The 22,331-nt window shown below is 53.2% G+C and overlaps 1 protein-coding gene across 1 annotated transcript in view; it reads left to right on the top strand.

Moving 5' to 3' along the window:
* The window catches only part of glis3 (GLIS family zinc finger 3), an 896,860-nt gene that overhangs the window by 653,281 nt on the left and 221,248 nt on the right, over nucleotides 1-22,331 (top strand). The window contains exon 7 of the mRNA XM_072516903.1: nucleotides 20,467-20,608. Coding sequence (XP_072373004.1) covers nucleotides 20,467-20,608 — 142 coding nt within the window. The remainder of the gene's footprint in view (nucleotides 1-20,466; nucleotides 20,609-22,331) is intronic.

The raw sequence follows: 22,331 nt of genomic DNA, 5'->3' as shown, positions 1-22,331 counted from the left end.
CCGTCATGTCCGTCTGTGACTGGCCCAGGTCAGTCAGCGCCTGTCCAATGCTCTCGACTCCCTCAGCCATGCCCCTTTGTGACTGGATCAAGCTTTAGAGCGCTGCAGAAATGTCCATATCGGCCCAGTCCATGGCTGCCTGTGACTGACTCCCCTGTCCTGGGCCTCAGCCATCGACCGCACACTGTGCTCCAAGTCTTGGACATCTTGACTCATGGCTGTGACTTTTTGAACCAAGGTTTCCACCGCTGATCCCGCCCATTCAGTGTTGCCCGCCTCTCCTCCGCCACATCCAACATGGTATCGAGCTCCACATCTGTGAAGCGAGGTGCTGTTCTTCTTTGGGCTATCTTCTTGGCTGGGATGAGAGTGTGTGGGGAGTGGAGTGCTTATAAGCAGCTCCAGCTTGTCATGTACTCCAGCGCCAATTCCGGTCCAGGCGAATCCGATGCCAACGTGAATGAGAATTGCTCTAGATTCACATGTGCAGAGTGCTAGGCCATTTGCATGCCCTGAACCGCTCCACAAATAGTGCCCCCAACGGGAATGGAAACTGAATGCAAATCAGTCCTGACGTCAACACTTATTTCTCCCAAATGGAGAATTTCGCCCAACATATGTTTCTTGATGCGGCAGCAACTTTACCGTGTTTTGATTACATCTAGTTAGTCCTTTAGCGAGTCCAGTAACATGGCTTTAGTCAGCCTTCAAAGAAACTCATTCCAACTGTTGAAAACATTTTGTGTGAAGAAAGGTTCCCTACCAAGTCCTAAACCTGCACTTCTATCACTCAAAATGATATACTCCTGACCTGTTGCCCTGGCATGATCAATCCTAATTGTTAATTGTAAGTCAGGAAGTTCCTAGTGTCCTGTTGTCCTATTATGTTTGCATATCAGACTGATGCTTTCTAATAATTTAAGCAGTTGTTTTGTGAATATTATGCTCATGAAGTTGGTGTTTTCCATTTTGTGTGTCCATTGTCATCATTAAGCACTCACATTTGGTATAAATGCAGTTGGAACATATTTAAGCATTAACTTTCCTCTCAAAATCTGAACATTGTGCTTGTGTACTAGAAATTAAATCTCCAGCTACTGTTGACCGCAAGTCACAGCATAATTCTCTTCTACAGGTTGTACTCAAAAGTACTCAGTACTGGAAAGGAGGAGGGTTCCTTCAAAATAGCATAACATCAAAGGGGACAATCTGAAATGCATGTGAAGTCAATGGAGCTGTCACACTATGTGTTTGTTTTTATTGGTTCCAGGACTGAGTCATTTCAATGCTCAACCTTATCTAATTGCCACCACAAAGTTGTGGGCACCCCATTGTAGCTCACCAGATGTGTAGAGCTTCAGGTCAGCTGTCTCCTAAATGAAGATAATAAAGCAGGCTGGAGGAATGCAATCCCCACCTTGTGGAGTGTGAGTGGGGGAACCTCAAATCGATATTTGGGTCCAGGAGGAGCCAAAGTAATCCTCTTGGGCCCACCAATTCTGTTTATAAACGTTTCCTGAGCCATTTTGTGTGGCCTCTCGTGTTCATTTAAGGGCAACTGGGTTAGGCCACTCAGTGCTTGGTGTAAACGGGGAGAGCATGAACAGTACATCCTTTGCACATTTATATCTGAAAATTGCAATTTGTGTCTTACAGGTATTTGTGTAAATAGGCAGCCTTTCACCTCTTTGTGGTCGGTGACTGCTCACTCATGTACATACCAGACAGAATTTGGCTGCCCAAGAGGTGGCCAAGGTGCCACTTCCCCAATCTTCAATTGCCGGCTACCTATCACCCAGGCACAAAATACAATTAGCAGCTGATGATCAGTCCAGAATTTCTAGTCTCAAACCAGTCTTAAAAATAGGAAGTGAGACCAATTCGTGCATGAGATGGTTATTTTGTCTACCGTTCCTTTCTTACATTTTTTGCCAAGGTGTGTAGAAGAGTTGCATTAAACTGTCAGTATTGAATTCATGTGAAGAACTATTTGTATTTAAAATGGATTCATACTAGGTTTGACACGGGGAATCAAGTTATTCTCCTTGAAGGTCTGGAAGCCAATATTTAAAGTTGCTCAAAGGGATAATAAGGGTGATGGATAAAAATGGTGATACTGAGCGAAATTCTCCACCTCGCGCTGCTGGGAGCGTAGTTCCTGGTGAGGTGGAGAAACCTATGGTAGTGAAGAAAAGATCAATTTCCAATGCTCCAGCCCCCCACTGGCATCGAGATCAAGGTTTGCGCACTGCTGTGACCCATTTGCATCCGCTTAGCGGTCCGGGCACCGTATTCTCTGAGCAGGTGTGATTCTCTGGTTCGGCAATCACGTGGGCGAGAATCATTACTGCTATTGACAAATGTGACCCTGATGTGGTGGACCTTACGGTGAGCCAAGGGGGTGACTCTGTAAGGGAGTTGCCCCAAAGCCCATCTAAGAGCCACTCCTCTTCCCTCCCCCACAATGCAAGACCTGCCCACCCCACCACACCCCACCCTCCAGAGACTCACTTAATAAAGGGACCCCTCAGAGATCCCCTAAGTAAAGGGATCCCCAGAGAGATCATGTAAATAAAGAGACCCCCCACAAACCCCCCAGAAGAGAGACCCCTGTCTGGAAGCTAGAGAGCAGTCTAGACAGAGGCAGTGAAAACAATTACTACTTTAACACTTACCTGGGTGATACACTTCCTGGTTCAGACAGAGGAAGCTCTACGTGTCAATTCATGGAAAGAGAATATCAGTCAGCTGTGTTTAAACCTCCTCAGATCTGTGGTTGACAATCATCTGGAGAAATTCAGAGGAGGCATCCACAGTGATTCATTTAGAGTTTCAGGAAGCAGTGTGTTTTTGACCACAATCATCTTGTGTGCATCAAAGGGACTTTGTGTTTCAACAAGACCATTGTAGCTTCAAAAGTACTTTGTCATCCGTTATTGTATTATCCATAAAATCAATACAGCGCAGAAGGGAGTCATTCTGCCCATCGAGTTTGCACTGACCCTCTGAAAGAGCCTCTACCTCAGCCCATTCCCCCACCCTATCCCTGTAACCCCGCACATAGATTATGGCCAATCTACCTAACCTGCACATGTTTGGACTGTGGGAGGAAACTGGAAAACCCAGAGGAAACCCACGCAGACACAGGGAGAACATGCAAACTCCACAGTCAGTCACCCAAGGCCGGAATCAATCCTGGGTCTCTGGCGCTGCGGGACAGCAATTGTGCCACTGTGCTGCCCGATTATAATCCAATTTTTCCATGTTTAAGAAATGCTTTTTTCTTGTTATAAAAACTAATTTGCAGTCCTGTGACTCTGTCCCTCCATGTTTGATTAAAAAAAAGTGCAAGGTACAGTCTTTTAGCCAAATTCCATTCTGTGATCTTCCTGTCCAGTTCTATCAATTGGGATCCTAACACGATAAAAATTGAGGTGCGTGTTTCAGGAACACACCTTTCAGGATTGGGGCTGGAATTAGTCTCCAACCTAGGCAGCCTGAAGATTTGGAAGCCTTTTGGATCTTAAAATTAAATATAGCTCCGTGTTAAATGCAAGATGACAGCACTGAAAATAATAGTGTTGTCATCTAGTCCATCTCTAAATATTTATTTCAACAACTAATACATTTATTCTATTAAACATGATTAATATTTAGATATGTGGTCTTGATATATCCTAGCTATTAATTTAAAAGTAACTCACATGACATATGATAGCGTTCAGCAGTTTGGTCTCAGATATATTTAGATTCCAAATGAAAAATATCTAACATGCCAAACAAATATTGTTAATATAATTTATGTCAGTGAAGTATTTATGTTTCACTCAATAAGACTGAAGGCTTGGATACATGTTGTTTGCAATTACAATGGCAGCACAATTTCAGTTGCTGCCAATCACAAAGCTGGGAACGAGTATCAATTTCATACAGTTATTAAAAAGAAGAACCAATTTTGTATGGGATGTAATGTCCACCGAATTTCAATGTATCCTATTGTGAATTGGTTCAACATCCTGGTGCATGATCTTAAGAAGATTATTTGTACCATTCTTATGTGTTTTTCAATTTTATCGAAAGTGGCGCGAAGCCCGAAAACTCTGTAAAATAGTAAAAATACATGCACTAGTCCATATGACCTGTCATCAGTTGACTCACAAACAGTAACAACAGGAATTTAACATACAAAGTCCATGAGTTTGGCCGACGCAAAGGAGAGCAGGAGCCATTGGGCAATCAGTAAGCATATGCAACCACAAAGAGTCAACAGGTAGAGACAGAAAGAGTCACATAGAATTCTTGTGAGGAAAAGCCAAATAAGCTCTCTGAGAAGATTGGTTTTCTGTTTGGCAGTAAAAAGAAACATGGAATTCCAGAAGCTGTTGGAGAAGCAATGTATAAGCGGGTTAATGGAAGTGAATCCTAAAATGTGGTGTGAATAGCTCAGACATGCATTAAAGCAGAGAGTTGGTTTCAGAGGACCAGATCGTGAACCAAGCACTGTTGGTTGGAACTCTGGAAAGCTCCTTCATCACCTGACACGATCTTAGTGAGAGAGGATTGGTAGATGTCATGCTGGTGCTAACCGCACCTGGGGACCGCAAATCAAATTCACCTGCTGTGAATGCAACGCCAGGGTTGAATGAATTGGGTTGAAAAGTCTGAGGCCGGGATTTTCCAGTCCCATCATGGTGGAGAGCTACTGCAGGTGATTTGACAGACCAGCCAAAAGGCCATTGAATTTTGGCAGGACCAGACGACCCTACACACAGTGCCATTTTGTTCAGAAAATTATGTGGGGTGCTTGTGGTTGCTAGAATGTGTCTTTGTTGTATGGAATATTTAAAATGACTTTTACCTTTCATTTGAAGCATAATTTGCTCATGTGTGTGTGTTACAGTAAAAGTCACAAAAAGTCACAAAAAATGAATTCTGGTTGGTAATTTCTTCATTTAGGTGTCTTTTAGAAAATTTTGCTAATTCGGTTTATAGTTCATCACAGGGATCATAACAACAGTGTCAATCCATTGGAATGAAAGGCCAATACCCTATACCTCCCTGTTATATTCAGACAAATATAACTACTAAACGGCAAAAACAAAAAGCTTGAGTTGCCAAATTGATATAGATGAGTTATATCCTTAAACATATTGGGCACTATTCTCCCCCCCCCCCCCCGCTGGGTGGGAGAATCGCCGGGGCGCCGCGTGAATCGCGCCACGCTGCCTCGACCCCCGCACGCGATTCTCCCACCCCCCGGAAACCAGTGGCGCGCGATTCACACCAGGCCGCTCAGAAAACCGGCGAGCGGCGATTCTCCGGCCCGGATGGGCCGAGCGGCCGCTACGGCCCGACAGATTTCCTACGCCGCCGTCCACCCCTGGTTGCTGCCGGCGGGAACTCTGCAGGAATGCTGGGGGGCGGCCTGTGGGGGTGGGAGGGGGGCTCCTTCACCTGGGTGGCCTCCAATGGGGTTTGGCCCGCGATCGGGGCCCACCGATCGGCGGGCCGGCCTCTCCCTCCCCGGGCCTACCTCCTTCTGCGCGCGGCCCCAGAACACCGCTGCCATGTTGGTGAGGGGCCGGCGTGCGTAAGACGTTCTCCATGCATGCGCAGGATGGCGCGGCCCAACTGCGCATGTGCAGGATTGGGCTGCCCTGACTGCGCATGCGCGGGTTGGCGCGGCGCCCATTTGGCGTGAACCGCTCCAGCGCCGTGCTGTCCCCCTGTGGGGGCCAGAATAAGTCGTGCCCGGGCCCTGTTCGTGTGGTCGTGAAATGCAACGGCGTTCACGACGGCGCGAACACTTGGTCTCCATATCGGAGAATCGCCCCCATCATGTCTCATCAATCCAGAAAGTACATATATTCCCATCACTTCATCCAAATATTTTCTAAATGATTCCAGAGTTGATTTTCCCTCCACCAACCAGACCAAGCTCCAAATTTTCATCCTTGAGGAGGGATACATGGCAAGCCATTCCCCAAGTTGCAATCCCACCTCATATTTCCATGGCGGGGTTGTGGGGACAGGCTGGAATTGGGGCGGCAACTACCTAAAGCATGGCAGAGATGTAAACAAGGTGGGGAGATTAGAAGACCCACCTCCATTCACTCGGACATTGTCCCTGTTCCATATTTGAGTGTTAATCATTCTCACACTCGCAACTCACTCCCTTTCCTCTCCTCCCACCCATCATGCCTTCTCACATCCTCCTTGCCAAGTTGAATCCATTAGTGGGGTTTGAAGCTCAGCCACTTATTATTATGGAATACAAATGCATAAATGTAGAAACAAAACCTTCAGATCTGAATACATTAAAATATTTGAAGTAGATGGCCATCTGTTCCATTGCTTCAAAGGCTCTGCAGATGGCTGGACTGTTTATCAAATAAAATATTAAATATCAGGGGAAGAATAACATATTAAAATCTGAATCTCAATACTTTTGAATTCACAGGATCAGTTTATCCATTGGATAAAATACTCCAATGCATTTGAGTACTTTCACAATGCTGGTCAATTTAATGTTCAGTTACCTTTTTTAGTCAAACAATATAATTAATAACAATGTTAAAAATATTGTTTAACACATGCTGTTACATTATGATATGCAAAGTTGTCAATGGATTTTCAACTTGCCTATCAAATGTTCCCGAGTCCAGACTCCATGGAAATAGTGCGGGGGGGGGGGGGGGGATCAAAAATACCCACCCATGCATTGCAGCAAGCAAGGTTGGATTGCTACAAATTGGCTTGCTACCTGCACCCTTATCCCAGATCCTTATATGTTCCACACAAAGGAAATAGGGGTTGGAATTGGGTCGGATCCACCGACTTCCATTCCACCACAGAGGGAGGCATGAAACTCTGGCCCCACATATCTGTTCCATGTTTTTATCACTCTTTGTTTAAACAGGAACTTCTTGACATTGATTCCAAATGTGTTTATTGATACTTTGAACCTGTGCCCCCTTATCCTGCTCCCACAATGTAGCGTGCAATCTCACCAGAATTTGGCAAAGTGTCAGGCTCAGACTGAAAACCAGCATGTGACCCTACAGTTGCACAGACCAGCTTTAACTCCAGATCTTCAGCCGATTTCAAGAAAAAAAAAGTGGTTGGGGTTTACACATCACTCTGTTGGGGCGAGGCCTGATAGAACAGGCACCTGGCTCCACAGAAATTTGGGCATCATCTTTAAAGGACGCCCAATCAGCAATGGAATCTAACAGCTCCCACCACTGAGGTATCAAGGCCTCCCCCCCCCCCTCTGGACAATAATTGGGGGCTCCCCCCACCACTATGCGTGTATTACCGCCATTCCCCCCCCCACTAAGTGTCTGCTCCTCCCATGTGCCTGCAAGTACCCCCACATAGCCTGCTCTCCCCTCCCCACAACACATTAATAGAAATCCCCCCCCCCCCCATGGGGCTCTCACGAGGGCTCACTACTGGCACTGCCCCAACACAGGTTGGCACTGCCAGGGTACTTCCCAGGCATGTCTCTCTCCCTTTGTGCCCCCGGAGGGAATCCCCTCACTGTTTCTCCTTTTGCCAAACCTGTTTTAAATGTCGGCGAGGCTTGGACATTCAATGGGGGGGGAGGGTCATGTGGCAGGGAGGCCGGTTAAAATGTCTTAAACTCATTGAAATGAGGGGCGGGATTCTCCGACCCCTCACCGGGTTGGAGAATCGCTGGGGGTCGGCATGAATCCCGCCCCCGCTGTTCTCCTATTTCTCCCGCCCCCCTAAAAATTGACGTGGCGTGAGTCGCGCCGCCCGCCTCGGAGAATGGGAGGTCCGGCGCGACTCAATGGGTCCTGGGGCTGACCGAATTCTCCGGCCCTCGATGGGCCGAAGTCCCTTCCATTCTTTGCCAGTCCCGCCGGCGTAAATTAGAGTAGTTCCCTTACCGGTGGGACCTGGCAGCGCGGGCGGGCTCCGGGGTTCTTGGGGGCGCGGGGGGATCTGGCCCCGGGAGTTACCCCCATGGTGGCCTGACCCGTGGTCGGGGCCCACCGATCAGCGGGCGGACCTGTGCCATGGGGGCATTCTTTTCCCTCCGCCTCGGCCACAGTCTTCACCATGGCCGACGCGGAAGAGACACCCCCCCCTGCGCATGCGCGGAGATGACGTCAGCAGCCGCTGACGCTCCCGCGCATGTGTGGACTTCCGCCGGCCGGCGAAGACCTTTCGGCCCCAGCTGCCATGGCGCCAAAGGCCTTTCCCGCCAGCCGGCGCCGCGCCAACCACTCCGTTGCTGGCCTAGCCCCTCAATGTGAAGGCTTGGCCTGTAAAGGTGCGGAGAAATCCGTATCTTTGGGGCGGCCCGACGCCGGAGTGGTTCACGCCACTCCATCCCACCGGGACCCCCCGCCCCGCCGGGTAGGGCAGAATCCCGCCCCTGATGTGAATAGTGTACTTTATAATTTGAGCATGTCTTCCCTCAACTTGCATTGTGCACTTCAACTACATAGTTCCGTATTCTATTTGCATCATGGGTTGTTTCTCTACAGTGATTAAATGTGTTGAGTGATGAAATATTTAATACTCCTGGATCTCTTTTAACTTCTTCATAACTCTCGCTCGCCAAATTAATGTGGCCAATTTATTTTTGCCAAATGCACTATTTTACGTTTGTTTATATTAAAAAATGTCATCTGCTATTGTTCAACCCACTTAACAACTCAGGGTAATTCCAAACATTGCACTGTCAGCAAGAAGTCTTTCCAACCAGAAACATATATACGAAATTTGGTTGTACACAGCACATGTATTTCCGACTGTTAATTTCAAATGTGCACACAACTTCTGCTTGAGACTTGAGCAGTGAACCTACCTACTTATAGCAAGATGCGTTTTGATGAAGTTGACACAGCATGCCCCTCGATGAGTAAAATTCTCACCCCCTCATGAGGGGTTTGTGAGTTTGGGTCCTACCCCAGACACTTGGGCATTAAGCTGACACCCCTGGGCTGTAGTGCTGGAGATGCCACCTTTTGAATGAAAAGTGAAATGGAGATCCCCATTTGGCCAAAAGATTCCACAACAGTATTTGAAGAGGAACAGAGGAGTTACCCTTGTGTTTTGGCCAATATTTACTCCTCAAACAACAATACAAGAGCAGATGATTTGATTGTTTATCTCCTTGATTTTTTTTAAAATAAATTTCGAGTACCCAATTCACTTTTTCCTATTAAGGGGCAATTTAGCATGGCCAATCCACCTACCCTGCACATCTTTGGGTTGTGGGGGCAAAACCCACGCAAACACGGGGAGAACGTGCAAACCCCACATGGCCAGTGACCCAGGGCCAGGAGCGAACCTGGGACCTCAGCCGTGAGGCAGCAATGCTAACCACTGCGTCACCGTGCCGCCCTATCTCCTTGATGTTTGTGGGATCTTGCTGGGCACCAGTTGACAACTGCAATTTTTGACACATAACAGCGACTACGCTTCCGAAATACCTCAAGTGCTTTGGGGCATCTTGAAATCATAGAAGATGCTATGGAAATAACAGTCTTCTGTTCCTTTTTATTTCTTAAACTACTGCTTCAGATTCAATGGCCACTCCTAATTTTGTACCAATGGCACTGATTTCACCAGTTTACATTCTAAATCCAAGTAATTCTTGTATATTGAAAACATCAAGGGAATAAAACTAGGATCAAGTGGACTCATCTTTAAAGTGCTACGGGTGTATCACCGAGCCGAGTTCTGAGAAGCTTGCTGCCTACCATACTTTGCAATCTTTCCGGAGAATTGCACCCAAAAGTAATAACTGTACTTTATAAGAAGATATTCATTTTAGTTTGTTGAGTCAATTGGAAAAAATGCAGTCAGGGAAAACTACAGTCTTAATGTGAGTGAGCTTGTTATCAGATGGAACTGCAAAGTGTCTAGCAAGACAGCCAAATAAAGACATTTGAATTCCTCATTCAGAAGAAAATCACAAGAAAATACTAATTTATCTGAATTTCCTCATTGTAAAACTGTTAATTGATATGAAATTCATTACCATTGGAGTGGGTTGATTCAATATCCATTACTAACATGTAAGTAATGCTTACTCACCCATGTGAAAAATCTAATATATTTGCAGATATAACTTTCCATTTTGGATTAAAGAAGCATTGCTATTATTGGGAGAATAAAGAGCTTCACTCCAATTTCATCATCATGATACTGTGGAAACCAAAGGCAGGGGACTGGACTTCCTAAAAAATGGGGCTACGTCCCCATACCAGCATAAAAATGCTGGCGTCTCACTCTTGACTTTCCTCAGAAAAATCTACAGCTATTCTCCTACCTTGCGGGGGCTGGCAGGGCCCCGGAGTGCTTCTCGCAGCTTCAGCTGCAGATACGGGCACCCGCAGCTCCGGCCGCAACACACATGCGTACGGCAGCAGCCTGCAGCGGCCGCACCGAATACCATGGCGGACTCAGACCGCGGAGGCTGCTGCAAGATGTAGGCTCCCCTGGGATGGTGGGTTCCCGTGGATCCGAGCCGCCCGATCGCTGCCCTGGACGCCCATGAGGCCCCCCCCCCCCCCCCCCGGTGATTGATTTCCCCCGCCCCACACCAGGGCAGCCACGGACTGAGTCCGCAGCCGCCACTTGAGGGTCCCGACGGCCAATACGTGGTTAGACCCACGCTGTCGGGAACTCGGCCAGTTTTGCACGGAGAATCGCGGGGGGGGGGGGGGCTCTGTCAATGGCCACCTAGCCACGCCGCGTAAATTACGCATGAGCGATTCTCCGGGATCGCGGGAGCGGCGCCGGCTACGATTTCGGCGTAAACGGAAATTCTCCACCCCTGAGCCGAATGCGATTTTGGTACGGGGCTGCGTTGAATCCAGCCCAGGGTTTAGCATTTTATGTCGGAACATCAATGTCGAGGTCAAAGGCAGGTTCCACCTTCAAACTTTGTCAGGGTCAGTCAACCAACATTGATTTTATCTGGTTTGGCCAATTAGTGGTCAGAGGCCATGATTGACATGTTCAATTAAGGACTGTTCTTGAAACAGGGGACCCTACAACATGGAAGAAGTTGTAGCCTGCCATTGCAGATAAAGGATAGAGAGAAGGAGTTGCCCTCTCAGCAACTTCAACATTTTGGAAATATAAATTGGACACAGTTTGCAGATCACCATTGTGGAATAGGATCTGCACCTCAAGGGGACCTGCAGCTTGCGACTGGTCACTGGCACAACATTTCAAACCCTCCCACCTCTGTTCCTGCTCCCATCGGCCTCTGAATATAATGCGCCAAATGGTGCAATGACATTTTGGTGACAAACTGTGGTAGTAATGGCATCACTGTATTGAAAGGTTAGTAAAGAGATGCACAAATGTTTGCTGAACACATGGATACTGTCAGTACACCCCAACTACTGTTGCATTATTGGTAACATTTCACCAGTGATAAATAATGGGAGGTGTCAGTGCAATGGCTGCTTGCATTAGTGGAGGAAAACATAGCTCTACATGTGCACTGTGACATATTTGCAGGGAGCGCTTTAGATTTTTCACTGCAGTGTGATGACCGCTCTATTTTTATAGGTTGTTTTACCTCATCATTCTAGATCTGGGCAGAAGGAATAAAGTAGAACTGCATGTTTAGGCAATTAATTGCAGGCACAGACTGCCTCTGGCAAACATCTGACTAGCTTCAGTTCCTTCCAACTAAAAAGGGAAGATGCGATGCTTGTTCAAGATAAATTCACATTCAAAGTTGTTTTTTTCAGATTTTCTAAAGACTTAGACTGGTATGTGACTGGAAATCTGAAACCATGTCATGAGGATGCAAATATAAAATAATTTGTAATATAAATAGAAAGTATAATGTTGAGCAGTGGAATAACAAATTGACTGATTTTACTCATGGCACAAACCTTGTATCGTATGCAGCATCCTCACTGGTGTCATAAAATGTGTTTCACTGTTCCCTTCTGTATCCTCAAGTTAGACAGTATTTTCTGGATAAACAATTACATTATAGCACTTGCAAGACCTCAGTAAATGCTGATTTTTTAAAAAATGTTCACTTGTCCTTTTTGTCCAAAAATACCTATAGATCCTCACCACTGCTTCCTCGTCTATTCTTATTCTCACAATCATAAGTGAGAAATTAAATTTCATCTGCACAGCCCCAGGTTCAGAATGGCAGCTTCCATTGTGTGAGTCTGACATTATCATCTCCTATTCAACTTATTACAACTTAATTAGCCTGCCAATTTTGAGGTACTTAATGCCAGGGTTTCAATTTGTGTGCATGAGTTGAGTCAACTCAGGCTCACTTAAGGGGCGAAATTCTCCGTTATCGGCGGAAAGTCCGCCGATCGGCGCAAAAAACGGCGCAAATCCGACTTGCGTCACGTCGGAAAAATGGGTCGATAGTCTCCGGCCCGAAATGGGCTAGCAGCGACATAACGGGATCCGCGCTTGCTCAGTGGTTCACGCCGTGCAGCGTCATACGCGCTGCACGGCGTGACTGCTCATAAGGCCGCGCTGCTCCCCCCCACCCGACCGGAACACCCAACCGCAACACCCGACTGGATGGCTGGCCGTCGCTCAGCCCCGAGGTTCGAGTCACGCGATGTGGAGGCGCTCCTGGACGCGGTGGAGCAGAGGAGGGACGCCCTGTATCCCGGGCACGGCCGCAGAGTTGCCCCACACCACAGCCGGCGTCTGTGGAGGGAAGTGGCAGAGGCCGTCAGCGCTGTGGCTCTGACACCACGGACAGGCACCCAGTGCCACAAGAAGGTGAACGACCACGTCAGAGCAGGCAGGGTGAGCCTCCCCCATATCCCCCCCTCCCCATATCCCCCTCCCCCATATCCCCCCTCCCCCATATCCCCCTCCCCCATATCCCCCTCCCCCATATCCCCCATATCCCCCCTCCCCATATCCCCCCTCCCCCATATCCCCCCTCCCCTCCCCATATCCGCCCTCCCCCATATCCCCCCTCCCCCATATCCCCCATATCCCTCTCCCCCATATCCCCCCTCCCCCATATCCCCCCTCCCCCATATCCCCCCTCCCCCATATCCCCCCTCCCACATATCCCCCCCTCCCCATATCCCCCCTCCCCATATCCCCCATATCCCCCCTCTCCCATATCCCCCCTCCCCCATATACCCCCTCCCCCATATCCCCCATATCCCCCCTCCCCCATATCCCCCATATCCCCCCCTCCCCCATATCCCCCTCCCCCATATCCCCCATATCCCCAAGTGAATCCAGCCCTAACCTTAACCTCTGCAATGCACGCGCAACCGATGGCGTGCATTCATATACCTGCCTAACACTGTTGCCTTTTACCCCTGCCCCCCCACAGGAGAAGCGCGCACACAACAATAGGGAGCATGTGAGGACTGGAGGAGGGCCCGCTGATGAGAGGCCACTGACCGTACATGAGGAAAGGGCCCTGGAACTGGCTGGCGGACCTGAGGACCGGGAGGTTGCTGACGCAGAGGTCGGGGGCGTACTAGCGAGTGAGCCACCGACAGCCCGTCCCCATATCCCCCCTCCCCTATATCCCCCTCCCCCGTATCACCTGATCACTGCCTGATGTCTAACCATGCATGCTTCATTGTGTATCGCAGGACCAAACGTCCAGGCACCCATCCCCGCAGATGCAGACCGCCCGCAGGATGCCCCTCGGAGACCACAGGAGACGGAGAGACCCGCACCCTCCAGCATGCGACGCCCGCAGGATGCCCCTCGGAGACCACAGGAGACGGAGAGACCCGCACCCTCCAACATGTGACGCCCGCAGGATGCCCCTCGGAGACCACAGGAGACGGAGAGACCCGCACCCTCCAGCATGCGACGCCCGCAGGATGCCCCTCGGAGACCACGGGAGACGGAGAGACCCGCACCCTCCAGCATGCGACGCCCGCAGGATGCCCCTCGGAGACCACGGGAGACGGAGAGACCCGCATCCTCCAGCATGCGACGCCCGCAGGATGCCCCTCGCACACCACGGGAGACGGAGAGACATGGAGCAACAGGGAGACGACACCCCCGTCACGTGCGGGAGCGACCACCCAGCGACGAGGGGGGCAGCCACAGGCCCCCGTCACATCCGAGCCAGGACACCACTACCCAGGACACCACTACCCAGGACACCACTACCCAGGACACCACTACCCAGGACACCCCTACCCGGGACAGCACTACCCAGGAAGACAAAATACCGGACAGTGACTCAGAGTGGATGGGTGGAGACGATCCCCCACCCCAAAATGCCATGGACTCAGAGTGGGACGAAGAGCACGACACAACGCCACTGCTGTCACCAACACCCTCCACCATCGCAGAAACACTCATCACGGTTGGGCACTTTAGTGATGAGGCGTCTGGTACACTCACTGGTGCGCACAACACAGCCGTCCCGGTACAGCAGGTGCATGTAGGAGCAGCAGAGGGACCGGGCGGTCGGAGGGCAGCCCAGCCCAAGCGAACATCTGCCGCCCAGATGGATCCCGGGTTCCTGCAGTTACCACACCCACACATAGATCCGATGCAACCACCGACCCGGAGACGAGCGAAGAGGGTGACGGGCGGCATGCGGCGGCTGCGGTCGCAGGTGGAGGAGTCCACCCGCGTCCAGGAGCTGGGAGTGGTGCCGGTCATGCGTGCCACCCAGGCCGACACCGCACGGGTGGCTTCCGCGGTGGAGGCAATGGGTGCGATGGTGTCAGACATGGGGAACGGTTTGCGAGGCCTGGGGCCTTCCGTGCAGGCGGCGTCTGTGGCCCAGGAAATGGCTGCCCACTCACAGGAGGCCATGAGCCAGTGCCAGCGCCAGATGGCAGAGGCGCTCAACGCCATAGCCCAGTCTCAGCAGGCCATGGCCCAGTCTCTGCAGGCCATGGCCCAGTCTCTGCAGGCCATCGCTGAGGGCGTCGGCGCCAGTGGCCATGTGCGAGCCAGCGTCGCACTGTCACAGACAGGGTTTGCCAACCCCCTGGGCTCCATGGCTGCAGACCTGCAGACCCCTGTCGATAACAGCACGGGCCTCCAGGACTGGCAGCGCCAGATGTCGGGGGGGGGATCGGATGGCCAGTCCGTTCGCATCCCCCACCCATGTAGAGGCCTGGGGGCCATCGGGCACCCCGAGGGAGGAGGAGGTGGTGTGGTCCGTCCCGGCTCCGTCTGTAGGGGAGGTCCCGGTACACCGCGACACCTCGGACTCCCCCCCTTCCGTCCCAGGTGCATCGGGTGGGCAACGGGCAGGACAGGCTGGCAGCTCGCCATCCCAGTCGCCTGGGCCGCAGCCTGGCCCATCTAGGCCAGGACGCCCCAGGAAACGGCCGCCAAAGGAATCCAGTGTCAGAGGGCAGGAATCACAGGAGTCCACCTCCAGTTCTGCTGTACCGTCTGGGGAACCACGTAGACGTAGTCAAAGGGCCCGTAAGGCCAAACAATTAGACACTGAGTAAGTTGGCACGGGTGCAGGGCACAGATGAGTTTTAGGGGCTAGGGCACGTGCATGAACTCCTTTGGTTATTAAAGTCAATGTTACACCTACCAAAGCTGCCTTTGTGCTCTGTCTAAAGTGTACGGGGGTGTCATGCACGTTGAGCGCAAGTGTGTGTGTGAGGGGTGGTCTTACCTCAGCCCCAGGTGAGTCTGCCCCCTTCCCCCTGGGCCGCCATCAACATCCCCCGGGCAGAGGACGGGACCGTGCGCTGCAGTGTCACAGCCGCATGCAGGGATGGTCCGGGTGGATGGTGGTACTGTGGCCATGGGTCAGACATAGTCCAACGATGTAGAGCCAGGAGCTCACCACAGGGTGGGCTGTCATCATCCTCCATGGCCTGCGATAGACACGCGTCCACCCGCAACTGTGTGAGCCCGGCCCGTTGTGCCGCCGGTGGATCGGCAATTGGGGGGGGGGGGGGTGGTGTGCATGCGGGTGGGGTGTGTGGAGTTGGGGAGGGGTGAGGGTGCTGGGTGGGTGGATGGGTGGGGGGTGTGGGTGGTTGGCTGTTGCCATGGTGTGCGGTCTGTGGGCATACTACCCGATTCCCACGCCCATCTAGTCAGTGAAGCGGGCGTCTATCAGTCTGTCCCGTGCCCGCTGTGCCAGCCGGTAATGGTGGACAGCCACCCGCCTGTGTCTACCCCGTCTGCCCTGACCATTGCCCCCATCCCCCTCATCTGGGGAGGACTGCGCCTCTTCCTGCTGCTCCTCCACTCCGCCCTCCTCTGCCTGCGGCACATCGCCCTCTGCTGGTCTATGTTGTGCAGGACGCAGCACACCACAATGATGCTGCCGACCCTATCTGACCGATACTGGAGGGCGCCCCCAGAGAGGTCCAGGCACCTGAAACGCATCTTCAGCACGCCAAAGCACCTCTCTATCACTCCCCTTGTCGCTACATGGGCATCATTGTAGCGGTTCTCTGCCTCATTGCGTGGCCTCCGTATAGGCGTCATCAGCCATGATCGCAATGGGTAGCCCCTGTCGCCCAGCAACCAGCCCCTCAGCCGGGGATGGCGTCCCTCGTACATGCCGGGGATGGATGACCGCGACAACACGAATGAGTCGTGTACACTGCCTGGGTGACGGGCGCAGACGTGCAGGATCATCATGCGGTGGTCGCAGACCACCTGTACGTTCATCGAATAGGTCCCCTTCCTATTAGTGAACACGGCCCTGTTATCTGCAGGTGGCCGCACGGCGACGTGCATCCCATCGATCGCGCCCTGGACCATGGGGAACCCGGCCACGGCAGAGGAGCCCACGGCCCGAGCATCTTGGCTGGCCCGGTCCACGGGGAAGCGGATGTAGCGGTGCTCCATGGCATATAGGGCATCTGTCACTGCCCGGATGCACCGATGCACCGATGTCTGCGATATGCCGGACAGGTCCCCACTCGGTGCCTAGAATGACCCCGTTGCATAAAAGTTCAGGGCCACCGTAACCTTGACGGACACGGGGAGAGGGTGTCCCCCGCCAGTGCCACGCGGTGACAGGTGTGCCAGCAGGTGGCAGATGTGTGCCACGGTTTCCCGGCTCATCCGGAGTCTCCTCCTGCATTCCCGGTCCGTGAGGTCCTGGTATGACTGCCGGGGCCGGTACACACGGGGCGCCCTCGAGTGCCTCCGTTGCCGTGGGGCCACGAGTCCACCTCCCCCTCCTCGTCCTGACGGTCAGGTGTCCCTCCAGCCTGGGCGGCTGCCGCCTGCCCCTCTGCGGCAGCCTGCGCCGCCTCTCTGGCACGCTCCTCCTCCTCCTCCTCATCCAGGGCAACATAGACACGAGCGGCTGCCACCACGGCGGCCAACATCGCTGGATGATCTGAAAACATGACGGCCTGGTGGGGGTCGGAGGGGAACGACGACATGTCATCATTGCCCATATCCCCTCCTCCCCCCAGCCAGGTGGCATGGACTGCATGGGTCCAACTGCTGAAGGCTGGCACCTGGCCAGGTGGACCAAGTCACTTGCCCTCCCATCCCCCTCCTCGGCACGGACCCCCCCCCAACCTCCACCCCAGCACGGACCCCCCCCAGCCTCCACCCCGGCACGGACCCCCCCCCCCAACCTCCAGCCCAGCACGGACCCCCCCCCCCCAACGTCCACCCCGGCACGGACCCCCCCCAACCTCCACCCCGGCACAGCACGGACCCCCCCCCCCCAAACCTCCACCCCGGCACGGAGCCCCCCCAAAACTCCACCCCAGCACGAACCCCCCCCCAACCTCCACCCCGCCACAGACCCCCCCCCCAACCTCCACCCCAGCACGGACCCCCCCCAACCTCCACCCCAGCACGGACCCCACCCCCAACCTCCACCCCGGCACGGCACAGGACCCCCCCCCCAACCTCCACCCCAGCACGGACCCCACCCCCAACCTCCACCCCCGCACGGACCCCCCCCCAACCTCCACCCCGGCACGGACCCCCCGCCAAACCTCCACCCCAGCACGGACCCCCCCCAACCTCCACCCCGGCACGGACCCCCCCCCCAACCCCCAACCTCCACCCCGGCACGGACCTCCCCCCCAACCTCCACCCCGGCACGGACCCCCCCCCCAACCTCCACCCCAGCACGGACCCCCCCCAACCTCCACCCCGGCACGGACCCCCCCCCAACCTCCACCCCGGCACGGACCCCCCCCCAACCTCCACCCCAGCACGGAACCCCCCCCCAACCTCCACCCCGGCACGGACCCCCCCCAACCCCCAACCTCCACCGCAGCACGGACACCCCCCCCAACCTCCACCCCAGCACGGACCCCCCCCAACCCCCAACCTGCACCCCGGCACGGCACGGACCCCCTCCCAACCTCCACCCCAGCACGGACCCCACCCCCAACCTCCACCCCGGCACGGACCCCCCCCAACCTCCACCCCAGCATGGACCCCCCCCAACCTCCACCCCGGCACGGACCCCCCCCCCCAACCTCCACCCCAGCACGGACCCCCCCCTCAACCTCCACCCCAGCACGGATCCCACCCCCAACCTCCACCCCGGCACGGACCCCCCCCAACCTCCACCCCAGCATGGACCCCCCCCAACCTCCACCCCGGCACGGACCCCCCCCCAACCTCCACCCCAGCACGGACCCCCCCCCAACCTCCACCCCGGCACGGACCCCCCCCAACCCCCAACCTCCACCCCGGCACGGACCCCCCCCCCAACCTCCACCCCGGCATGGACCCCCCCCCAACCTCCACCCCAGCACGGACCCCCCCCCAACCTCCACCCCGGCACGGACCCCCCCAACCTCCACCCCGGCACGGACCTCCCCCCCCAACCTCCACCCCAGCACGGACCACCCCCCAACCTCCACCCCGGCACGGACCCCCCCCCCCAACCCCCAACCTCCACCCCAGCACGGACCCCCCCCAACCTCCACCCCAGCACGGACCCCCCCCAACCCCCAACCTCCACCCCGGCACGGCACGGACCCCCCCCCAACCTCCACCCCGGCACGACACGGACCCCCCCCCAACCTCCACCCCGGCACGGACCTCCCCCAACCTCCACCCCAGCACGGACCCCCCCCAACCTCCACCCCAGCACGGACCCCCCCCCAACCTCCACCCCAGCACGGACGCCCCCCAACCTCCACCCCAGCACGGACCCCCCCCACCCCCCAACCTCCACCCCGGCACGGCACGGACCCCCCCCCAACCTCCACCCCAGCACGGACCCCCCCCCCAACCTCCACCCCGGCACGAACCCCCCCCCAACCCCCAACCTCCACCCCGCCACGGACCCCCCCCCCAACCTCCACCCCGGCAGAAACCCCCCCCCCAACCTCCACCCCAGCACGGACCCCCCCCCAACCTCCACCCCGGCACGGACCCCCCCCCCAACCTCCACCCCGGCACGGACCCCCCCCAACCTCCACCCCGGCACGTACCCCCTCCTGGCACTCCCCCGGAGCCCAGCCTACTCTAACCACCCCCCCCCCCGCCGCACACACACACACACAACCCGAGACACACCTCTCCTCACGCATTCAGACTGCGGCCACGCCATTGCCTGCCCAGAGCCAACCCCCCAGGCCGTCACTCACCTCCACGCTGGTCGGCGTGAGCCTGGAGCACAGGCTCACGCCGATGAAAAGGAGGTTTAATTTACGTCGACGTGAACGGTCATCACGTCGACGGGACTTCGGCCCATCCGGAAGGGAGAATATCGGCAGGCCGAAAATCGGCTGCCTTGCGCAGACCCGTGACATTCTCCGCGGCAGCGGCGACATTAACGCCCCGCCGACTTTTCTCCCTTCGGAGACTTCGGCAACCGGCGGGGACGGGATTCACGGCGGCCAACGGCCATTCTCCGACCCTATGGGGGGTCGGAGAATGACGCCCCAGGTTCCTTTCCACCAACCTGGAATAGATTTTAGAAACCTTCTTTAAGTGAATGGCAGCTTTTTAAACTGTTAATGATTTTTCTGCGTTTATGTATTTGAAACTATTTTTTGGAATGTTGCAAAACAGTGGCACAAAAAGCAGTTTTGTTAATATGGCCTCCCAGTGGCCTAATAGCGATTTATTGCTGACAGGCGGAGATGCACGTGTTGCATCTGATCTAACTTCCTGCACTTTGAACCTAACACCACCTGCTTAACCATGTTTTTGCATGCAGCGAGATGAACCTTCACATTTCACATATACTTCATTCTGAAATGTCAGACTGCCACAAAATTAGGATAAATTATCGGTCAAATTAAAACGAATAGTTTTCACTTTGTAACATTCTAAGCAATATATTCCCGTGTATGTTACCACTTTGCAAATCTTTCTTACATTCCTGTGTAATGTGATGGAAACTTGTCAGTTTCTTTCATTTACAAATCCATTTCAAGAATGTATGCTCAACAGGCGATGCTCCATCTGATAATATTTTTTTTTAAACTCGCTTATTTTGATGCCTCTCGTGTAAGATCACTGTTTTCTCCTTTACTCAATCTGTTTTAATTCTGTATGCAGTTAAGATCCAGCAATGAGCCTGATCAGGAAATGCTCAATGACTGCCTCACTATTCAACCATTGCAGCCTGCTACGTCACCACAAGATGCTGCAGACGGCACTATGGGTCGATCACCAGGGCCACCCCATGACATCTATTCAGGTAAGCTTTTAAAAACCTCCAAAGCAGTTTGCATAATATACATTTGCTGAGCTTCCTTTTAGGATATTTCAGGTGGAGAGTGACCTTGGGAGAGATTGCAGAGTCGCAGCATGGGTCAGTGCAGTCTGGTCCAACTGGCTGTATGATGCAGGCAATGGTAATAGTGGATGCATCAGTCTGTTATTTCATACAACTTGGGGCAGCGAAATGCCGTCATCACAACTATCAGACAATACCTAACTGGAAGGAAGCACGGTGCAAATGTTGCGTGCAAAGCCAATGGCCAAAGCCTAATTTTAACTTGAGGGAGGAATTGGCCAAGGTGATTGGTAAACAATCGATATCTCAGCAGTCTGAGGCTCAGGGTCTTTTAATTCTAAGGCCATGTCTGCAAGGCCCCAGTATGTTTCCAACACAATACAGGCAGGGAAGTGGGCCAGAGTAGAATGCTGAGTGGCAGAAGGAATGGTCCCTGGCATCCCTGTAAGATGATCAGGATGAGGTGGGACGAGATTGTGTGGGGTAGGATCCTGAGATGGGGAGTCTAATCTTTCCTTATGAGACCCACTTCCGTACCCAGACCCATGGCTAAAACAGCGGTTCAGCCTCATCGAGCACTGGGGTGGCAAGCCCAGCTCTCCCAGTCTCTTTTCCTGTGAGCAAAGATGGCTACTCACCTCCTTGGCTCCCCACAGAAGCCCTTCACAATGTTCACGTTTTTAAAAAGGTGGATAATGGGTGCCAACGTGACCATTTGCTGGGGAGGCCAATGAATCATGGGAGGCCATTGTATATGGGGTCACTCCCATTAATTGTATGGAAATAGGGCTTACGTGGTGATAATTGGTTTCTCGCCACACTACGGCGAGACCCCGATTTCGCCTACGGGAGCAGGCCGGTTACATCACAAATGGTTTGATGCATGGCGCGGATCTTGTTTTCGGCCTCTGCCTCTATTCACCGGCCTCGTTTTGCTCGAGCGAGAGTGCAACGAAGTTGGAGAATCACGCCCTGTATATAAGAAACAGTTAGATAAAGCACTTAGGGCGAAGGGAATCAAAGGATATAGGGGGAAAGCAGGATTCGGCCATAGAGTTGGATGATCAGTTATGATCATAATGAATGGTGGAGCAGGGCCGAAGGTCCTCCTCCTGCTATTGCCTATGTTTCTACAGTGTGATTGGATGTGTGGTGTCGCAGAGTACCCATGGCTTGGTAAAGAGCTCTTTTCTGCAGCATTCATTTAGATGTAGGGATGCATCCTTGGGTAGCATGACTGTTGGCACTGGATCAGCGCTTTACAAATTCAGTCTACGTTAAGGATCATCCTCTTCTCAGAAGTCTTGGAAATATCCATCGTCAGTTTCCTTGCAATATTAATAACAATTTATGCATTTTCCTATTTATATTTCCATTATGATTTGAGGCAGAAAACACAGAAAAATACATTAAACATTAACAGGAAAACCAAAATTCATATTGGAAACAGTCCAAAAGAAATCCGAACAGTTTGCCACTAATGCACAATTCTAGGGGTAAAAATTCCACCTAAATATTGTAAGAGGATTGTACTTCCTTATGGCTATCATTAGCATTATACAGATATGCTTGATGAGCAGCCACTCAAAAGGAGTATGTGTATGGTTCCCAAGGAATGTTATTCAGACAAAAATAACTGCAGACTATGTTTCATTGAGCATTGGGTCAGGTCAGCAACCATGCT

This window comes from Scyliorhinus torazame, chromosome 9 (assembly GCF_047496885.1).
Source record: "Scyliorhinus torazame isolate Kashiwa2021f chromosome 9, sScyTor2.1, whole genome shotgun sequence".
NCBI lineage: Eukaryota > Metazoa > Chordata > Chondrichthyes > Carcharhiniformes > Scyliorhinidae > Scyliorhinus > Scyliorhinus torazame.
The sequence above is the reverse complement of the archived record's forward strand: the minus strand, read 5'-3'. Positions and strand labels throughout refer to the sequence as shown.